Below are 22,396 nucleotides of genomic sequence, written 5' to 3'. Positions count from 1 at the left end.
AATAGCCATTTAAAGATTCATTTTTCGGCATTTTTTGTGGTCCAAAATAGGCAATTTTAGATTCGAAATTCGCTATTTTCAGATCGCACCTCCGGAAGCCCGGTCGGCCCGGCCCGGTCGGCCCGGTCGGCCCGGAAGTTTACCGCGAACTTCAAAATCTTGAGCGAAAAGTTGAATCATTGTTTCGAAAAAAAGGTATTCAGTGCTTTTTTTCTTCGAGTTATTTTTCAATACATTCTAAAAATCAATAAATTCATTTTCAAAAACAATTGGCCTGAAAAATCTGAAAGTTTCGATATCTAAAAATATAAAAAAAATGAACTAATATTTCAATTTTTCCAGTCCAAAAAGGGCAGTTTTTAGCATACTTGTGAAGGGCCGAACCGGGCCGGGCCGAAATTTCACAAGTATGGTTTTTAGTCTGAAAATCCAAATTTTCTGAATACGAAAAATGAAAATTTCAGACTGAAAATCGTAATTTTCGGCACTGAACTTTCCTATTTTTGCTCGAAAATCAGTATTTTCATCCTTTGAAATTTTGAAATTTTGGTCCAAAAATGCCTAATTCAGTTCCGAATTTCTCTATATTTTGGACCTTTAAAATTGATCATTTTTTGACTCTAAATCTTGCTAATAGTACCTGAAAATTTTAAATTTTGGTCCCAAAAATTTCGTAGTTTTGCGAAATTTGGCTCATAAAATCTTGATTTTTGGCTTGAAACTACCCCAAAAATTCAATTTTCTAGGTGCAAAAAAACTTCGAAATTGAGATTTTGAGCGAATTTTTGAAATCTAAAAATTCGAAATTCAAGAATTTCCAAGTAAAAAATCGCTGAAAATTGCATTTTTTGGTCTGAAAATCCCTAACTTAAAGTTGGAAATTCAAGATTTTTGGCCTAAAACTTCAAATGCTAACTTTCTCCAGCTACCCAACTGGGAAACGGAAGACACCATCTTCACACTGGACTCGGAATTGCCATTTTTGAAAGGATTTGGAGTGTTCATGATTTCAAACATTCTCAAATATCGACCACCGCCAGCCGATGATTTCACAACGAGAGCCGAAGAGTATCCAGAAGCAAACGCGCTCGATTTGGATCAGCTGAAACCGATCATCGAGTTGGCGAACTACACGGAATCGGAGGATTTTATGAATTCGATTGGATTTGTGATTGCAAAGAAATTGGATAATTTGGAAGTGGACCAAATTGCCGCGTTCTTCGGGGTGGATTGTAGGGATGATGAGGACATTTTTGATGAGAATGATGGGTGGACTCATCCCAAGGCGGAAATGTTCAAAAGATTGAATCGAGATCAGGCCGTGGAGCAGGAGGAATAGGTGTTCTTGCCTCTAACTTTGGCCCAATTTATCTCGGTTATTTTAAAAGATGTCAAAAAAATGTTAACTGATAAAATATTTATCATGAAATGATGAGTTTTTTATCAGTTAACCACTTCTTGATAGCTTTTATGAAAATCTAGATAAATGGACTTAAATTTTGTATATTGATTGTTTATGTTTTAAAAGGAGATCCTAACTTTAACTCAATTTATCTCGATTCCGAGGACAGCTATCAAAAAGTGATAAACTGATAAAAGTTCATCAAGAAGTTGTGCATGATTTATCAGTTGACGACTTTTTGATATCATTCAAAGTAACCGAGGTAAATTGGCTTAAAGTTTGAGTATTTTGTATTTTTGACCTATTTTTACTTATTTTTGTCTGTGTGTGTGTGTGTTTTAAATGTGAAATAAATACTTTGTTTTTTTAAATTCAGCTTTTCAGATTGAAAAAGTTACAGATTCAAAAATGGCACTTTTGAATTTCGTGAGTTTTGGACCAACGTTTGGTTTCTATTTTCGAATTTTCAGCAATTTCTTCGGAAATAACAAGAAATTCAGACCAAGGAGCAGGAGCAACAGGCGCTAACTCAATTTATCTCGATTCCTATAAGAGATATCAAAACATTGTCAACTGATAACAAATTATTTATAAAATGATAAACATTTTATCAGTTGACAATTTTTTTATATCTCTTACAGGGGCCTAGATAAATTGGCTCAAAGTTTCAAACTAGCCTCAAATTTGGACCCGTACTTTAAAATTGAATTCAGAACATTTTTTAAAGCAAAATGTCGGAATACTTCCTTATGTTAGACCCCTGTGAAAATCTTAAAATTGAAAATCTTATAACCCGGGGTCCATTGTTCTCCATTGTATTCCCGTCTTTACCTTGTCACATTAACGTCAAATATCCAGTCACATTTTGGGTTTATTGCCCCTAAATACTGTTCGAATGACGGAGACAATAGGGGAAAGGGGGCGGAGTCTGAAATTCTGAATATCTTCTTTTTTTTGCTCTAAATTTTTTTTCATTTTTAATGTCGAATCCCAAGATATGAAAGTCCAAAAATTACGAATTGTGTCAATCTTTTTGAAAAAAAAATGTTCAGACAAACTTTTTTTTGGCTCTGAATAGGTGGTTAATGACACATTGTATTTTTTGGTGTTCTTTAAGGATCAAAACAGGAGAATCTGAAACAAAAATCAACTTTAAAAATTTGAATTTTTGGAACTTCTTTTTTGGTTAGCGTAAACACTCTAATAGAACGCCACCCGAATCGTCCAACATGAGCCCATGTATCTCATTTCCTATGAGAGATATCAAAAAGTGGTCAACTGATAAGATTTTTATCATAATATCAGCAATATTTTATCAGTTGACCACTTTTTGATATCTTATACAGGCGCTGGGATATATGGACTCAAAGTTGGTGGGCTTGAAGGAGTAGCAAGGCGACCGCGTTGCTCTGCGGCGCGCCAACTTTGACCTGATTTATCTCGTTTAGTGTGAAAGATATCAAAAATCTGTAAACTGAAAAAATGTAGGTGATATTATGACAAAGATTTTATCAGTAGACAAATTTTTGATATCTCTTACAGTAACCGAGATATAGAGGCTCAAAATCGGTAGTTGCAACACGTCGTCGGGCGGCTCTAAATCCTTGTCAGCTTAGAGCTTACTTATCTCGGTTTTTATAAAAGATATCAAAAAGTAATCAACTGACAAAATATTACTGATAATATGATAAACATTTTATTAGTTTACCACTTTTTGATATCTTTCAAAAGAAGCGAGATATTTAGTCTCAAAGTAGGCAGTCCGGGTGGGGTTCTATTAGAGTGTTTACGTTATTTTTCAGAGAAATTATATGAATCGAGAAATAGATTTTTGATAATTCTGATGTTCCCTAAAACTGTAAGAATCTGAAAATTTGAAAGTTCCAGAAGAAGTTCCGAAACTCCAAAAAAAAATCCAACAGAAAATTGTTTCGCCATTTCTCTCTTTAATCCCAAATTCTTATGCAAATCCTCAAAGGATTTTTCAGGGGAAGGGAGTTTTTTTAGTTTCTTAAGAAGATTTTTTCCCCATTTTTTTTCTTCTTTTTCCCTATGTTTTTTGGTTGCTCAGAAACACTAAAAAAATTAAAAAGAGACTTTTCTTTGTCTATTTTTTCCTCTCCATTTTCTTTTTTTTTGCATTTTTGCTCTGAGAAAAAATATGAATTCCAAAAATTACTAGATTTTAAAAATCTGAAGATTCTGAAAATTCTCAAAAACTTTTTAAAAGTTAGAATTTTTCCGATTTTAAAATAATTCCTGAAATTTTGAAAATCTAGATTTTCAGGCATTTTTGAGTTTGAAAGTTCATATTTTGTCATCGTCTTCTATAATAAGCTTCTAGAATTTTTTCCCCACAATCTGACGCCATTTGTCTCCTATCATTTCCATTTTTTCCCATTTTTTGGATGATTTCCCAGAATTATCACTCTTCTTACTCACCCCACGTCTTCTGAATTCTCTAGAATCCCAAATTCAAAATTTCATAAAAAATTCAGAATTCCAAATAATCATGGCGTGCGAAAAAAAAATCCCCGACCCACTCATTTATAAATATTTTCCCTCTGGTTTTCAGATTCTTTTTTCTCTTTTCTGAATAGTTTTCTATGCAAGTAAAAAATATGGTAGTAGACCCAAGACGCAAGAAAAAAAATAGTGAAATTATTCATGAAATGAGGTATCCTCAATAGCTTTCTTAGTGAGAAAAAGCCTCTACAGACTTGAAGATTTTCTTTTTGGAACCTTTTTTTCAAAGATTTTTGATCTACAGAAACCGGAAAAAAACGTATTTATTACGAATTTTCAGACCGAAAATTGTGATTTTTATGATTTCAAATTTGACCCTAATTTTCGAATTTTTAAGCCAAATCCTCAACTTTGAGTTTATGTATCTCGCTTCCTGTATAAGATATCAAAAAGTGGCTAACTAAAAAAATGTAGCTGATATTATGATAAACATTATATCAGTTGACCACTTTTTGATATCTTTTACAGAAACTGAGATAAGTAAGCTCAAAGTTGACAGCGATTTAGAGCCGCCGCTCAAGCTTCTCTGCACCCGACGGCTTGTTGCAACTACCGATTTTGAGCCTCTATATCTCGGTTACTGTAAGAGATATCAAAAATTTGTCTACTGATAAAATCTTTGTCATAATATCACCTACATTTTTTCAGTTTACAGATTTTTGATATCTTTCATACTAAACGAGATAAATCAGGTCAAAGTTAGCGCGCCGCAGAGCAACGCGGTCGCCTTGCTACTCCTTCAAGCCCACCAACTTTGAGCTCTTATATCTCGATCCTTGTAAAAGATATTATAAAACGGTAAACTGATAAAATGTAGCTAATATTATGATAAGCATTTTATCAGTTGACTACTTTTTGATATCTTTTACAGGAATCGAGATATATGAACTCAAAGTTGAAGGTTTGGCTCAAAATTTCGAAAATTAGGGTCAAATTTAAAATCATAAAAATCGCAATTTTCGGTCTGATTGTTTACGGCAATTTGGACATTTGAGAGTTTAACACATTTTGAATTTTCAAGAAAAATTCTTTTCAATTCATTCATATTTTGTTCTCTGGATTCTTCAAAAAAAATTTCCTCAAGGATATATTAAATTAGCTTCATAAATTTAGTAGTCTGAATATATTCAGAATTCCTACATAACCAGAAAAAAACACAAATAGAAAAAAAAAGAATAAACAGAACGAAATCAATTGGCTTCCCACTAGTCTCATTCTATATATTTTTTTGCTATTTTTCTCTGAATCAGAAAAAAGGAAGGTGAGAGTTTCTCACCAGAAAAATTGTTTTTTCTAGATTTTCAGTTTTTCAATTTTCAAAAGTTTAATTTCACAAGATTAATCTATCCCACCTTAAAAATGGGTTCTCGTAAAAATTCTAATAGGAGGGCCCCCCTTAACGTTCAACTTTGATCCAATTTATCTTAGTTCTTTCAAAAGATATGACAAAGTTGTCAACTAATAAAATGTTTGCCTTGATATCAAAAGAATTTTATCAGTTGACATAATTTTGATATCTCTTAAAGGAACGGAGATAATTGATTCTCAAAAATCTGAGTTTTTAGTGCAAACTCGCTCTATTAAGAATTCGAACAAGTGTCAGGGGGTAAACTCTTGAAAGAATTGAAGTGACTTCTTGTTGTTCCTTCCGCCGAAAAACTCGTGTAAAATGAGAAAAGAGCACAGGAAAAGAGCACTCATAAAATATTCGGAAAGCAGCTCCAAGAGCTCTGGACTCATATAAATCGTGGCACCTTTTTTGTTTCCTCCATTTCCCATTTAAAACATGAAAAATGAAGGTTTACTTCCCGAATTCTCCAGTTTTCAAATTTTGCAGAGTTTATTTTAATTCTGAAATAATCTGAAAAAGTCGGATTAGAGCGAGTTTGGCAAATTCGAAAAATCTGTTTTCCTGATACAAAACTTCCTGTTTAATCTCTTGTTCTAAAAGTGTAAGAACATTTGTAGGTCCAATTTTTTTGTTTCCATTGACGCAAATAGAATGCGAACAAGCAATCTTTTTTTGTATCAGATTTTCAGCTATCCTGAATTTTTTTTGAAAATTTCAGACATTTTTTTTTGGTTTTTAAAGATTAGATTCTTGGAATCTGATCTTTCTTGTTCTTAGGCTTATTTTCAGACAAAGACATTTGTGTATTTTCTCAAATGTTGAAATGTCTAAGGTTATGATTTTTGTGAAAATGTTTAATTTTCGGAAAATACAAATTTTCGATTTTTCAGATTTTAATTTTGAAACACATATGTATTTGTGGAATTTCCCAATCATAGTCCATCTTTGAGACCAAATTCCAAAATCTTCCAGAAACAAGACCAAGTTCTCACACCCCAAAAAGTTTGATTATCTTTAGAATACTTTTTTTTCTGATTTTTGGACTTTCTAGTTTTCTAATAATTTAATTTTTAGAAAAAAAATCCCAAATTACAGGAAATTTCGGAAGTTCAGGATATTACAATTGAAATTCTAAACGGTCCGAAATCGAGAAATCGAGAACTTTCCAAAAAATTTCAAAAATTCCAAGGAATTGAAAAATTCCTAATAATTAGAAAAAATTCCCAAAAATAGAATTTCTAGTTACAGAGCCCTGCGTTTTCAAATTCATTCTGAAAGTTCTGAAATTCGGAAAACCTCAAAGTTTCCAAAAATCCAAAATTCTCAAAAATTCCGAGATTCCCAAAATCTCAGAAATTCAAATTTGAGGCCAAATTCCAAAATTTTCCAAAAACAAGACCAAGTTCTCACACCCCAAAATTTTCTTATCACTAGAATTTTTTCTGATTCTTAAACTTTCTAGATTCATCGTATTTTAACTTTTTGCAAAAAGTTCGAAAAGTTAGCGACAGAATCAAAATTCCAAAAACCAAGAAATTATTAAATCCGAAATTGAGAAATCGAGGAGTTTAAAAGTGTTCAAAAATCCAAATAATTAGAAAAAAATCTTAAAAATTCCCAAAAAATAGGATTCCTAGTTCTGAAAGTTCTGAAATTCGAAAACCCCGAAAAAGGAGAACTCCTAAAATTTTGAAATTCTAAAATCCTCAAAGTTTCCAAAAATCCAAAATTCTCAGAAATTCCCCTGTGTTTCAAATTTCATTCTAAAACTCGAATGATCCAGAAATTCCAAACATCTCGAGAATTCCAGATTTTTCAATTCTCTTCTAATCCTTATTCAAAATTCCAATTTCTCCATTTCAAACCGATCCTTCTTCTTATTCCTCCAATTCTCATCACCCCCTTCCTATCCCCCCATCTGGTGTGCTCATCTCATCTCCATTCCTTGTTGCTCCGTTCTGTTCCATTCTTCTCCTTCTCTTCTTCTTCTTCTTCTTCTTCTTCTTCTTCTTCTTCTTCTTCTTCTTCTTCTTCTTCTTCCTATAAGCTTCCGTCCTTCTTCTTCTCCTTCTCTACTTCAATATAAATAGTGTTTTGTGAGAAGAAGAAGTGGAAGAAGAAGAGCTCATCGGGAGCAGGAGCAGGATGACCAAATACGTGTTAAATCGTTTCGTTTCGTTTTGTCCCATCCCCCCATCCCCATCCATCCACACCGGAGAGAAAAGAAGAAGGAGAATTGGAATGGAATGAGATGGATGAGCCCCAAGGATAGCTCCTTTTAAATTGACTCGGTACCAGGCACCGGAGACTAGTCCGACATCCTCACTAAAAAATTTGGGAGCTCTTTTTGGGTTTCTGGGTCCAGTTGTCTTAGAAGTTCAGGATCTTAGAAGGTCCTATAGAATTCAGAGTCCCAGGATCTTCAAGCTCCACAGAAGTTCCATATCTTTAGAATCCAAGGATCCAAAGCCTACAGGTTCCGAAGCTCTTTGGTCTTCCAGAATTCAGAACCTTAGGCTTCAGAAGTCTTGAAAATCCTCAAGGATCCTAGAGGGTTCTAGAGGATCGGAATCCTAGGATTCAAATCTTTGGTTCTAGTTGGTTTTTTTCTCTAGTTGGTTATTTTGGAATTTAAAGAAATTTTTGGGTTTTAATAAAAATTTTGGATTTTTTAAAAAAAATTTGGATTTTAAAGAAATTTTTGGATTTTGAAAAAAAATTGGATTTTAGAGAAGACCAGAAATTTTTGGATTCCTTATAGTTTTTCAAGGTCTTTAAAATCCAATATTTTCTTTAAAATCCAAAATAACCAACTAGAGCCAAATCTTTATGTTCTGAAACCGAGAATCTCCAGAATCTATATTCTCAAGATTTTGAGATTCCTTGGATCATGACTTCAAGGATCTTAGGATCTTCAGAACCTCCAGCTATCAGAAATTTAGAATTTTAGAAATTTCACATCCTGGAATTTGAGCATGTCAAAGTTTGAAAATCTAAGAATCTGAGAATTCTCATTTTTCAAGACTTCACATCATCATCATCATTCTCATTTGTGCCTTCCTCATCCTAAATATGCCTTGTTTGTATCTCTATTTGAACCCATTATTATTAAGAAAAAGAAGAAGAAGGTCCCCTTCTTCTTCTTCTTTTTCTCAATTTTCTTCATCTTCTTCTTCTTCTCATTACATTTTCCAAACATAGAGCAGCTAGCTCTGAGATTTTTCTTTTCTCTCTCTCTCTCTCTCTTTTCAGAATCTGAATTTCTGAAGACGTTCCGCTGTCCCACAATCAATTATTCTTCTCAATTATATATGCCGATTTTCCGATTTCCCTGTCTTTATACATACGATTTCCTCCTATTTTCCAGAATCCCAAACTCCTCATCTCTGGTCATAGGAGTCGAAATTTGAAGCAAAAAAGAAGGAGAAAAAGGGAGATTTAATTACATAGCAACCAGTTGAAATTCGAGAGATAGAGAGAGAAAGAGCAAGAAACAACAACAACCAATTATTATTTTATTATTATAGTTTCTGAAAAGGAGAGGAGGAAAATCTATCACAAGGTTTGTTGCCTATTTCGTATAGTTTGATTTTTTGGAAAAATTGAAATTTTCAACAAAACAAAAAGATTTGATTTCAATCGAAATTTGTTCTTGTACTTTTTTAGCATTATGCAAAATACCGTAAACACTCTAATTCGATTTTTCGATTCTTACTGGAGCGCGTTTTCTGAACGAAAGTGATTTCCGCTTAAAATATTCGCATTAGAGCACATTTGCATTTTTCACCGATCCATTTTTGAATTTCGCGCCAAAACTTAGCAAACTTTCGCATTTCTCATTAGAGCGCATTTTCTTTGTTCCCAGTGAAAATCGAGCGCGAAATTTGAAAATTCAAAAATTCTCACTTGAGTTTTCTGTCAAAAACCGAAACTTCAAATTTCACGCCAAATCTTTGACATTTTCGCGGTTCTCAATACAGGGCGTTTCATAAGTATAGGTTCACCCTCGGTAGACAAGGTGGGAAATCTTGGAGGTTTGGGGTTGTTATAATATTAAAGTCCATGTAAAAATACATATCGCCCACAATTTTTAGACCGCTACTACAAAAAATAAATTTTTTATGTCAGAAAAAGTCTTTTTTTTTGAAAAACGAGCGTTTCATAAGTATAGGTTCACCCCCGGAAAATTTAACATTAACAAAGTTTTATCAATTCAATACTTTGTGGGCTTTCCACCAGTGGAAATAATAGAAAACAAGCGGTTTGGCATGGAATTTAACAACTTCTGGAGGTAAGGCTTCTTCAGGTTCTTCCATGCGTCCACGATGGCAGTTTGGAGCTCAGAAACGGTCTGGTATTGCTTTCCCTGACCATATACGACGCGCACGAGTTCAGCCCAAACATTCTCCATTGGGTTCAAATCCGGCGAACAAGCCGGCCAATCCATCACCTTGATTTTTTCGGACTTGAACCAGTCCAAAGTCGATCTGCTCGCATGAATCGAAGCATTGTCCTGTTGATATGTGAGCTGACGCCGATGAAAACGGCGAAGATATGGGATCAGTTTGGCAGTCATGACATCCTGATAGTCTGTCGAGTTCATTCTGAAGGAGATGAACGCCAAATCCACAGTACCGGCAGAAGAGAATGCTCCCCAGACCATAAGACGACCACCACCGAAGTTACGCTTGGAGAAATGGAGGGGATCCTTCTTCAGGTCGTGCCAGTAACTGTTGAAGCCGTCCGGCCCGTCCAGATTGAACTTTTTTTCATCGCTGAAGATGATCTGTAATAGAAAACAGCATAAGTGATGATTTCAAAAGCATTCCATACCTTATCCCAATCAGTTGCCATGTTGTTCCTTGCAAACTGAAGTCGGTTCGCCTTGTGAGCATCGGTGAGCATCGGCGCGGACATTAACTTGGCTCGGACAATGTTCTGATTGCTGTCCAGTGCTCTCCAGACAGTGGACTTGCTCACGTCCAGTTTCAGCTCATTCTTTATGTCGCTACAGCTCTTCATCGAATTGGATGCCAGTCTGATGATGCTTCTCGTGTCTCGATCCGTCAATTTTTTCGGAGCTCCGCTCTTCTTGTTGGTCTCGTAGTGGTCCGGATTGTTAACAAACGTGTTAATACAATTGAAAGACCGTCCTAACCTAGCTGCGATGCGCCGATTCGACCATCCAGCCGTTTTGAACGCGTCGATCTGAGCTCGCTCCGAATCCGAGAGATGAGTGGCTCGCGGCATAAGAAAAACGAAGTAAAAGACGCAAAAATAGTTAAAAAGAGTAAAAATAGTTAAAAAGTTATCACCTATGTGAAACTGTAATTTTTTTCAAGGGTGAACCTATACTTATGAAACGCTCGTTTTTCAAAAAAAAAGACTTTTTCTGACATAAAAAATTTATATTTTGTAGTAGCGGTCTAAAAATTGCGGGTGATATGTATTTTTACATGGACTTTAATATTATAACAACCCCAAACCTCCAAGATTTCCCACCTTGTCTACCGAGGGTGAACCTATACTTATGAAACGCACTGTAGAGCGTACTTTCTCTATTTTAATTGTTGCTATCACAAAAATGTCAAAATCGAGCGCGAAATTCAAAAATTCTCATTGGAGCGCGTTTTAAACCTAATACCAAAAAAAATTCAAATTGGAGCGCACTTTTTCAGTTTTCTGTGAAAATCAAGCGCAAAATTTGAAGTTCTGGAATTTCAATATTCGCGCCGATTTTCGGTAATAGAACGCCACCCGCACCGTCCATTCTGAGCCTTTATATCTCACTTCTTTTGAAAGATATCAAAAATGTGTCAACTGATAAAATGTTTATCATGATCTCTGCAACATTTCATTAGTTCATTACTTTTTGATATCTCTCCCAGAAAATGAGATACACGGGCTCAAACTTGACGAATCGGGTGATGTTCTATTAGAGGGGTTACGGTATGCTCTATTCCAAAATTGTTCCAGATCTCCTATGCGCTTCTTCGAATGTAGCTGCTCTCCATTTCCCAGTCAACTGTCTTCTTTTCTCACCCACCTCCTCATCCTGTACACTCTCTCGTCATCAGTAGAAGCCAGTTCTCGTAACAACTATCAATGGTCGTACGATTCGGACGTTTTCGGTGGTCCCGATTTTTGGGGTTTAGTGGAAAAAGATTGGTGGATGTGTAGAAAAGGACGGCTACAATCGCCAATCGATATTCAACCCGATCGACTGTTATTCGATGCCAGTGTCAAGCCAGTTCGTCTGGATAAACTTCCAGTGAGTTCGGAATCCAAAATTTGCTAAACATAGTCTGAAAATGATATAAAACAGCTCGCCAAAATCGCCCAAAATCGCTACGCACCGTCTTAAAATTGGTTTAATATGTGCCAAAAATATACTAACTTGTCGAACATCTTTAAAATCCTGATATGAAATCCAAAATCGGCAAAAAACGGCTGAAAAACGGATCAAAAGTAATCTACCAAATGCCTTAAAATAGTCTAAAATAGGCTGAAATTGCTACGAAATTGACTGAAAATGGTCTGAAAATGATCTAAAACAGCTCAAATTTGACTGAAAATGCCCCAAATTCGCTTAAAAACGGCTGAAATCGGCTTAAAAACGACCTACCGTAAAACCTCTAATAGAACGACACCCGGAACGTCCACTTTGAGACTATATATCTCACTTCTTTTGAAAGATATCAAAAAGTGGTTAACTAGTAAAATGTTTATCAGGATATCAGCAACATTTTACTAGTTAGCCACTTTTTGATATCTTTCACAGAAAATGAGATATATAGGCTCAAAGTGGTTGATCCGGGTGTCGTTCTATTAGAGGTTTTACGGTATATGGTGCAGGCTATAAGAGCCTAAGACTAGCTTTGAAATGGCTAAAACCGGATTAAAATTTTTTCTAAAAAGCTTAAAACTGTTCCAAGAATCCCAAAATATTGTCTAAATACTGTCTAATTTCTGAAATTCTATCGGAAATCTGAAATTGACAAAGAACGGCTCAAAAACGGACCAAACGCTGAACCGAAAACCGTCAGGATACAGTCCGAAAACGACTTAAAATAAGCTTGAAAAGTTCTAAAATAGCTGAAAAAGGTTCAAGGTTTTTGAAAAACGGCTGAAAAACAAACTAAAATGACTCTAAACTGATTTTTAAAAATCAAAAAATTCAAGAAAATTCCCAAATTTCAAATTCCAATTTTCGCATTTTTTTTCTCAATTTTTTTCAGGTGCTATCTGAATTCGTGAACACTGGTCAAATGGTACGTATTCGCATCGGTTACTCCACAAAAAAGCCATCGGTCAACATCACAAACGGTCCGCTATACGGGTATAGATATCGGTAAGCCTATCCTTTTTTTTTTGGAACCGCCCAACTTTAAAGGCGCATAACTCAAAAACTATGGTAGCTACAAAAAAGTTGCTTACTACGAAAATGTGTAAAATTTAATTTCACACATTTTTCTAGTTACAACCTTTTTTCTAGCTACTGTAGTTTTTGACTTATGCGCCTTTAAATATTGTGCGAGCAACAGCCTCCGATGAGAGAAAGAGAAACCATATTTTTAAAGGCGCCTATCTCAAAAACTATTGCATCTAAAACAAAACTGAAAACTACAAAAATATGTGAAATTGAATTCTACACATTTTCCTAGCTGACACTTTTTATATAGCTACCGTAGTTTTTGAGTTATGCGCCTTTAAAGATTGTGCGTGCGTTTAGGAGAGGGGACCAGGCGCCCTATCTTTAATGACGTGTATCTCAAAAATTACTGTATCTAAAACAAAATTGAAAATTACAAAATATGCGAAATTAATTTTTATGCATTTACCCAATTGACACATTTTTCATAACTACCGTAGTTTTCGAGTTATGCGCCTTTAAAGTTAAAGAAGACGTAGAAGGGCAGTCTTTTGGATCTTTTAGGTGCGCATTGATTACTGTAGCTTGTAAGATATGCAAGTACAGTATTTAGTCATATAGAGAGGTTAAGTTGTAGCATATGAGTTAGATATGCAGGTACAGTACCCATTAGATGTGCAGTTTATACTGTTGTGTAGTAATTTGATGTGCAGGTACAGTACCGAGTTAGATACAGTGATCTTTCAAAAAACTACAGTAATCCTACAAAAAAAATTTTCAGGGTCCAAAGAATCGATTTTCATATGGGTCGTGGGAAGGAAAATGGCAGTGAGCATACGATAAATGGGCGGAGATTCCCGATGGAAGTTCAGCTGGTGGCCTTCAATACGGACCTGTATCCCAACTTCACTGCCGCCTCGAAATCCCCACATGGGATAGCGATACTCTCCGTTTTGGTTGATGTGAGTCTTTTTTTTTTTTTTGAAAATTTGAATTTCCCGCCAAACCTGCAAGGCCCGGAGTTCTAAGAATTTAAAAATTCCAATTCCCGCCCAACCAATTGTTTGCAGTTCGGCGCTCAAACGAATCAAGAGCTGACAAAGCTGACGATCGCCACGGCGAGCATCAGCTATAAAGATCAGAGGGTCCAGATGGCGGATTTCGAGCCGTGGCGGCTTCTACCGTTCACCCGGGACATCATCACTTATGAGGGATCGCTAACGTCTCCCGGATGTCATGAGACGGTGACGTGGATTATTCTGAATCAACCCATTTTTATCACCAGGGAACATGTGAGTTTCTGGCTGGGTGATCATGGCCTAGAAAACCAAAGTCGTGGCCTAGAAACTCTAAAATTGAGCTCTAGGGGTTCAGCGAAGTTTTGGCCTAGAAACTTGGATTCCTAGGCCACCAGATTATTGCTTTCTAGGTCTTCAATGAGCTGGTGGCCTAGAAAACCAATTTTTTGGATTTCTAGGACTTTGAAGAACTGGTGGCCTAGAAATCAAAATTCATGGAATTATAGGCTCTAATTGGATTGGTGGCCTAGAAACTTGGATTTCTAGGTCACTGTAAGTTTCTATGTCTGTAGAATCATGGCCTAGAAACCCAAATTTCCGGTTTTCTAGAACTTTTAGTAAATTGTGGCCTAGAAAACCAATATTTTGGGTTTCTAGGTCTTTTGAGGATTGGTGGCCTAGAAACGGAAAAATTTAAGTTCTAGGGCTTCATATGGTAGATGGCCTAGAAATCCAATTTTCCGGGTTTCTAGGTCTCTTAAAAATGGCTGGCCTAGAAAACCAAATCATTGGATTTCTAGGACTTTGAAACGTTTGATGGCCTAGAAAACCAAACCCGTGAATATCCAGATGGAATGGTGGCCTAGAAATCCTCAAAAAGTGAGGTTCTAGGGCTTTGATCAATCGATGGCCTAGAAACTTGGATTTCTAGGTCACTCGAGAACCAGTAGCCTAGAAAACCCAAATTTCCGGTTTTCTAGGACTTTTAGTAAATTATAACCTAGAAAACCAATATTTTGGGTTTCTAGGACTTTAAAAAATTGGTGGCCTAGAAAATCAAGGTCATGGCCTAGAAACCAGTCTTGGTCGGATTCGGAAAATCGAGTTCTCGATTTTTCCGATTTTTTTCGGAAAATTTTCCGAATTTTTTTACGGAAAATTTTTTCCGTCGGAAAATTTTCCGAAAAATATTCGGAAAATTTTTTCTCGAAATAATCATGCTGCGTTCAAAGTGAAGAGGAAATCTCTACTTTGTATAGTTGAAACGGGTGCAACAGTAACCCAAGCGCGGCGAGACCCGCAATCGGTGTCGATTTACGGGGTCGATTTAAGGTGAATTTTTTTTTAAATTAATTTTTTCTGAATGAAAACATACTTTGGTAATTTTTGACTAATTGAAATTCGAGAAAATTCGAGAACTCGATTTTCCGAAAAAAAAAGTCGAGAAAAAATTCGAGAACACGATTTTCCGAATTTGTTTTTCCGAACAAGCCTGCTAGAAACCCAAATATTTGGTTTTCTAGGTCTTTAGATAATTGGTGGCCTAGAAACTCAAATTTAAGGTTCTAGGATTTAAAAAAGCTAATGGCCTAGAAACTTGGATTTCTAGGCCACCACATGTTATTTTGCCCGATGGCCTAGAAATCCACATTTCTAGGCCATCTGGTCTTTCTTCCCTTTTTCAATGCTTCAACTTTCAGTTTGAAGAATGGTCCCATCTCTATCACACCATGGAGGGTGCCGAAAAAGTGCCCGTCGCGCCCAACTATAGAAAAATCCAAGAAACTAACAATCGACTGGTTCGCACCAATATTCAGCATAAGGTTTGATTTTTTGAATTTCCAAAAAAATCAAAATTTCATTTTTTAGATGAGCTACAACTGCAACGTTTCGGTGAACAAAATCCACTATCGTGCGAACCATGTTGCTCCGAAGGCTGCTCCACAGCATTCCACTAGGCGTCATAATAATCCGTTTGTTTGAGGATCTCGTTATTTTTTGCTCAAAAATATTTTTGTTATTTTTTCTTTTTTTCTCGTTTCTTTTAAAAAAATCATATTTTTCGCTCTTTTATACAATTTTGAGGATGTTTCTTTCCATTTTTTTTTCGATTCAAAAAAAAATGGAGAACACAAACTAATGAACAAGGAGAATTTGAAATATAGACGAAATTGAAAAAAAAATAAAAGAAAATTTATCGAAGAGGAAGCACAAGACATTCGATTCATCTCTCTTTCTAATTATTTTTTTTTCTTTCTATGTTCTTTTTTTCCCAAATGATGTCGGTTTGGTTGGTTGCTTAGTGGTGCTTCTCGCGTTCGGCTTCGAATCCGGTTCCTGGCACGAATTGCTCAGCCTTGTTGTGGAACAACGAGTGGTTTCCGTCTCCCCATGGGAATGGCTGGAAATTCGATACGTTTTTGGAATTAGTTTTTGGATTTGGAGGCAGAGGGGAGGTCGTTTTTGAGGATTTTCGGATTGTTTAAGGACTAAATCGTGGGGATTTAAAGGGACTTGCAGCTGGGTTTTCAAATTTTAATCTAGATTTTTATGAGAAAATCGAAATTTTGTGTTAGAAAAAGCTATTTCTCAACTACCGTAAAACCTGTATTAGAAGGGTCCTTCTAATAGAAGGGCACTCCGAAAGAGGCTTGAAAAATAGAAGGGCCCCTGTAATAGAAGGGCACTCTTCAAAAAGTGTCGTTTGAAATTGAAAATTTTCTTACGTTTTCAATAAAAATGTTCTGGAAATTTCAGAATTCTGTCGAAAAATTCCTCAAAAACTTGCTCAATATCGGTGAAATTTATACATTTTCATGAATTTCGAACGGGAATTCACCATTTTCAAGTGAAAATTTTCCAAAAGTATGGCTGAAAAAATAGTCCCCCCTCTAAATAAAGGGCCCTCCGGAGGCACTTTGGAACAATAGAAGGGCCTGCCCTTCTAATACAGGTTTTACGAAAGCATTGCTTTCTTTTATGAGCATTGTGGGGACAAAAAAACCTAAATTGACAGAATTTTAAAGGATTTACCTTGTTGCGGACGTTCAAGAAGGCGTACTCGACGTGCTCTGGACGCTCGTGGCTCATGTGCTTCTTGTGATCCTTGAAAGCGGCATACATGGTGAGAGCCAAGCATGGGATCGAGGCAATGTAGAAAATCTTCTTCCATGTCTCGGAGGCGCCTGGAATTTTGATTTTTTTTTCGGGTTTTTGAACAGTTTTCCACCTAGAAGTATCAAAAAAACTCACTGTGGTTTGGCTTGAGCTGAGTGGTGTACGATTGCTTGAATCCGTCAACGTTGTGCGATCCGTAGAATGGTCCGGACGAGTTGCGTTGGAAGGTCTTGACGACCGAGCGGCCGGCTGGCTGTACAAGACGGTTCATGGCGGATACCTGGTAAAAAGACCGATTTTTCGTCGTAAATAGGCGAAGAAATACAAGAAAAGTCACGTTCGAAACGACGAGAGAGATGACAGAGAAAACCGCGATTGTTTTCGCTAGAAAAAAATCGCAAAAATCAGGTGACTAGCGGAAAAGTGCAAAATCCTCAGTTTTTTGTTGTTTTCAGCAAAAAAATAGGTTTAAAACCTCGAAAATCGGCGAAAAATGGTAAAAAATCTGTTGAAAATCCGTTAAAAATCGATAAACACTGAAAAATGCGAAAAATTGAATTTCCGAGTCAATTTTAGCGAAAATCAGCATCAAACCGATTAAAAATTGCTTAAAAACTGATTTTGTCGCTTCGAAACACAAAAAAATGCTCGAAACTTGTGAAAAACCACCAAAAAGCAAAAAAATCCGTCAAAAACTTTGAGACCCTCAAATTCGATAATTTTGGGTCAATTTTCATAATTTTGGTATCAAAATGCTCTAAATCCACCGGAGAATCATTTTCAAACAAAAATTATCGATTTTTCAGCTCAAAACTCGTAAAAAAACGCGAAAAATGCATGTGCGCACTGCACAACACAACGGAGAGGCCGTCTTCGCGGCGAGACCCGAGCGCCGAAATTGCGTGCGCCTTTAAACAGAAACGTTCTCCGGGAGGGAAAGGTAAACTGAAAATCGTGCGTAACTCTGCTGAAACTGCTTCTAATGAGCTGAAATTTTCAGAGAATATTCAGAAAAAATAGAGAAAAACTTGTTCAAAAATTGAAAGAAAATGATTCACACAAGAAATATTTATTGGCGAAAAAAGGTTTAGTTTTTACTCCGACTTTTCTTTTTCGCAATTTTCACTGGTTTTTCGACTTTCCGTGGGCCTCCTGTAGTTCCAACTGTGGTTAGTGCTCGCTCGTTGAAAGCTCCAGGTGGTCCCTCCGATCCTTCACCCTCTTTCGTCAGCGTTTTCATCATAAAACTCTCATTGCCCGACATACAGCCAGAATTCACTTCTCGAGCACGACGAGCACGTTGGAGACGTTCAAACATCAATGTTTCTTCGCCCTGCTGTAATTAAAACTTTAAAAAGATAATCTGGAAAAGGAAATACCGGTGTCGCCGCCTTATTATTCTTCTTCGCATCTTTCACCAATTTCTCCAGCTTTCCCGTCCAATCCATATGCTCATCAGATGGTTCCGACGTCGAAACTTCTTTTCGAGCCGATAGAAGCTCATTTTCTATTAGTCTAAAAAAGCAATAAGAGTTTGGAACGGGGGCGGGGGTTGAACCCCGGAGGTGTGGGATGGCGGGCAAAAGCGTTAGCCACTAGGCCACGGAGGTATGTGGTGAAAGAGGCGCGGAGGGCGTATAGAAAAGGGTGCAGCGGCGGTGTCGGCAGGAGGGGAAAAGGCGATTATATATTTTTTGAAAAATTCAGAAAATCCAAAATTTCAAATTGTATTTCAATTCAATTTCAATTTCAATTTCAATTCAAATTCAATCAAATTTCAATTTGTTGAACAAAAAATTTCGGGACCTGAGGTCCTAGAGTATCTAGTCAAACCAAAAATTTCAAAAAAAAAAGAGAAAATTTTGAAAAAATGTACCGATAATCCACGGGATCCTGAAATTTCAAGCCATTCAAGTAGATCAAAATTCTCGCAATGCTCGCTGGAATCATTGGATCGAGTTCTGGAAGTCAAACAATTCAAAGTCCCGCCAAGCCGAATGCTTTTTTTCACCTTTCGTCGGATTCGCACACAACGCCTTCTTCTTCTCGACAATTTTCTTGGGCTCCCCTAGACATTTGCTCCACGGAAGGCCTCGTTCGTTGTGGAATAGGTCAAGTACCGTATACACATACGTCTCCATATCGTCTTTTCGTCCTTGGTCTTGTTCCATGTGGCAAGCGCGATTGCAAAATTTTCGGGTACCATAGAATGGGACACGATCCCGCTTGTTCTGGAAAACGGGTAATTTTTTTGGGATTACAAATTTTTGTTCTATTTTCCATTAAAAACTTTTTTTGAAAATTTTTCAATTAAATAGTCAAATTTTGTCTCAAAATTTCTTAAATTTTACAACAACATTTTTTTCTAAAAACTTAATTTTTACTCAAGTTATGGTCATTTTAATATTTTTAACAACTCTAACAAAAAAATCCTATTTAAAAATGAAAAATTGATTTAAATTATACAAATTTTATATGTCCTCGTTTCGCTTTAAATTGTCTATTCAATAGAAAAAGAATTTTCTGAAAATCTCCATTCGCACCCAAGTTACAGCCATTTTAAGATGCCTCTGCCCTCCTCCAGCTAAGCCCCGTCTCTTTTCAAGTCTAATTCGTTAAAAATTCTGAAACATTTTTACATTTTTGGAATGTCTGAAAATTTTGCTATATTTTCCAAAAAAGAAAATTCTCAAACTCCTTTTCTAGCCCAAGTTACAGGCATTTAAAGATAGCTCTCGCCTTCTCCCCCTCTCTTCTCCTAAGCCCCGCCCCTTTTACACACAAAATATAGCGGGCAGCGGAACCCGGGAGGTGTCGGCCGCTTGGCTACCCTACCCCTTATATACGCGTTGCGTTTTCATAGGTCTTGTTCTTCCGAGAACATATACTAAAATTGGAACAATACAGAGAAGATTAGCATGGCCCCTGCGCAAGGATGACACGCAAATTCGTGAAGCGTTCCAAATTTTTTGACGAATTTTGTAGGTCACATCTTACTGTATCTTACTGTTAGAATGGTTGTAACTTTCGTTGGAATGATCCGTTTTTCAAAATTCTTTTTTTTAAGTGATAGGATTTTTCAAGAGGAATAGAACCATATAAAATATGTGTACCTTGAATCACTTTTTTAAAATTTAAAATCGAGATTTTTCCATTAGGCAATAGCTTGAGTTAAAATGAAGATCTTTCGAAAATTTTTGATGTAAAAAATAGGAAATTTTGTTCTGAAAGATTACCCTGTGCTCTCGACTTTTATGATTTTTGAAAATCCGCCGACTGATTCCAAAATCCAAAATATACAAAATATGATCGTCCTGGGGCGGATTTCCCGTACAAATGTTTCCCGGTTTTAGGTCTCGATGAATGAAACCAACTTCGTGCATTATTTCTACTGCCTGAATTTTTTTGAAACTTTAAATTTTGAAAAAAACTTTTTCCAGAAACTTCTAAAATCTGAACTGCCATATTGATGACACACGGTTTGGAGAATTGTTTATTGAGCATTCGTCGAACACTATCCAATGATGGTCCGATTAGAGTCATTACGATCCACTGGAAAACTAATTTTTCAAAAATTCGAAAAAATAATTTTCAAAAAAATAATTTCTTTTCGAAAAATTTTTAACCTGAGCAATCAGTGATTTTCGCCTTTTTTTCGAAAAACATTTTGAGATTTTTTGGTGAAAATCAGCAAAAATCAGTGAAAATCGACAATTTAGATTTTGTACTCCTCGTGGACAAGTCGAGGCGCGAAATTTGAAATTCGAAGGCAAAAAGGGTCAAAAACCGGGGATTTAGGCTTTCAAATAATTTCAAATAAATTTTATCTAAAAATTTCGAACTTTTTAGTAAAAATTCCGAAAAAAAATTTTTTTTCAAAATTTTTTCAAATTCCCGCCCAGCCAAAAATAGTCAATTCACCGCAAAATTCACCGAATAATCAGCGGTTTGTCCGGAATCGATGAGTTCGCAGAAATGGCGCGTTTTCGAATTCGCCGTCGTGTAGGCGTCAATTTCCTTCAGAATACTCTTCTCGATCGTCAGACGACGTTGATGTGCACCGTGAATCTCCGTTTTCATCGCGTATTCCTGTTGTGGCTGCAAAAATTCCCCCTTTTCCTTTAAATTTTTGAATTTCGCGCGCAAAATTTGAGCGGGAGTTCGGTGGAGCGCAATTGCGGATTTTCAGGTTTTTCGAGACACAAAAACCGTTGTTTTTTGTCGTTTTTTTTCGTTGATTTTGCGAAGAAAAAATGATAAAAAATCTAGACAAAAAAACGAATTTCAGAAAAATTCGAATTTTCAGATTTTTCAAAAAAAAATTCAAAAAAAATTTTTTATCGATTTTTTATCGATTTTTGGAATTTTATGGAATTCAAATAGTAATTTTGTCAAAATTTCCCGATTTTGATTCTCCCAAAAACCGATTTTTCCCAGAAATTCAAATTTTCAAAAAACAAAATTGAATTTTCCAAAAATTCAAATTTCCCGCCAAATCTCTCTCACCGATTTCGTGCTTCTCTCATCAATGACTCGATAAACATCGCCAAAACCCCCGGACCCGATATGCATTTGAATACACCATAATCGGATGCCACGACTCGTTCCCACTTTTGTATTCACTGCCAACAGTTTCTTTACTGGTCTGCAAATGCGCTCTATTGCAAAAAAGTTGATTTTCGCTTATTTTTTGACTTATCATTGGAGCGTGTTTTCTGAACGAAAGTAATTTCCGCCTAAAAATTCTCATCAGAGCACATTTGGGTTGGAGCGAAGCTCGAAAAAATTTCACTCTTTATTTTTTGAATTCCGCGCCAAAAAAATTGAAAATTTTCGCTTTTCTCAATAGAGCGCATTTTCTTTGTTTCCAGTGAAAATCGAGCGCGGAATTAAAATTTTCGAAATTTTTAAATTCGCGCCGAGTTTCAGAAAATCTCAAAAATTGTCATTAGAGCGAGTTTTCCACAAAAAAACCAAAAATTCAAATTTCGATATTGGAGCGTACTACATCTCTTTCCAGCGAGAATCGAGCGCGAAATTCAAAAATTTCAATTTCGCGCCAATTTTCAGAAATTTACAAAAATTCTGATTAGAGCGCGTTTTCAACCTAAAACCTAAAATTCGGATTTCGCGCCAAAACTTCTAGAATCTCATTGTCCCGTAGGGCGTACTTTCTCCGTTTAAAGTGAAAATCGAGCGCGTAATTCGAATATTCGAAAATCTCAATTGCCCGCCAATTTTCAGCATTTTCTAAAAATTCTCATTAGAGCGCGTTTTCTCAGCTGAAATCGATTATCGCTAAATTCTTCGAATTTCGCGCCAAAACTTCAAAATCTTTCGCTGTTTTTCAATAGAGCGCACTTTCGTAATGTCATTTTTTGATCGAATTTTCAATTTCGCGCCAAAATTTCGAATTTTTCCCAATTTCTCACTGGAGCGCACTTGCTTTTTCTTATTTCCCTGCTGTTTTTTGGATCCAGCCGTGCGAAGTCCGCGAGTGGCCTCGCGTTCCGTCGTCGCCTTCTGTCGATCGCCAGACTTCATTGCTCAGCCAGGGAAAATTTATATTTTTGAAAATAAATGTATTTTTTCAAAATTTCGGCTTTTCG

The 22,396-nt window shown here is 36.2% G+C and overlaps 4 protein-coding genes across 4 annotated transcripts in view; 2 read left to right on the top strand and 2 right to left on the bottom strand.

Annotated features, from left to right (window-relative positions):
• Positions 1–1,339, top strand: part of CBG23002 — a gene marked incomplete at both ends in the record, with an annotated part of 2,202 nt that extends 863 nt beyond the window's left edge. Inside the window, one exon of the mRNA XM_002643036.1 lies at positions 926–1,339. Within this exon, the coding sequence (XP_002643082.1) occupies positions 926–1,339 (414 nt within the window). The remainder of the gene's footprint in view (positions 1–925) is intronic.
• A 9,923-nt stretch (positions 1,340–11,262) lies between these two features.
• Cbr-cah-1 lies at positions 11,263–15,499 on the top strand (the record flags this gene model as incomplete). Its single annotated transcript, XM_002643037.2, has 5 exons — positions 11,263–11,550; positions 12,518–12,630; positions 13,433–13,613; positions 13,722–13,943; positions 15,371–15,499. The coding sequence occupies 5 exons, from the start codon at positions 11,263–11,265 to the stop codon at positions 15,497–15,499; spliced, it is 933 nt and encodes a 310-aa protein (XP_002643083.2).
• Positions 15,500–15,969: 470 nt separating this feature from the next.
• Positions 15,970–17,058, bottom strand: Cbr-tag-174 (the record flags this gene model as incomplete). Its single annotated transcript, XM_002643038.2, has 3 exons — positions 15,970–16,071; positions 16,704–16,855; positions 16,923–17,058. The coding sequence occupies 3 exons, from the start codon at positions 17,056–17,058 to the stop codon at positions 15,970–15,972; spliced, it is 390 nt and encodes a 129-aa protein (XP_002643084.2).
• Positions 17,059–17,874: 816 nt separating this feature from the next.
• CBG23007 lies at positions 17,875–22,331 on the bottom strand (the record flags this gene model as incomplete). Its single annotated transcript, XM_045244623.1, has 8 exons — positions 17,875–18,123; positions 18,167–18,302; positions 18,664–18,748; positions 18,799–19,018; positions 20,024–20,182; positions 20,232–20,339; positions 20,709–20,885; positions 22,230–22,331. 8 exons carry the CDS (start codon positions 22,329–22,331, stop codon positions 17,875–17,877), a joined length of 1,236 nt encoding a protein of 411 aa, XP_045097703.1.
• Positions 22,332–22,396: the final 65 nt, after the last annotated feature.

Source organism: Caenorhabditis briggsae (assembly GCF_000004555.2).
Source record: "Caenorhabditis briggsae complete genome, chrIII, whole genome shotgun sequence".
NCBI lineage: Eukaryota > Metazoa > Nematoda > Chromadorea > Rhabditida > Rhabditidae > Caenorhabditis > Caenorhabditis briggsae.
The sequence above is the reverse complement of the archived record's forward strand: the minus strand, read 5'-3'. Positions and strand labels throughout refer to the sequence as shown.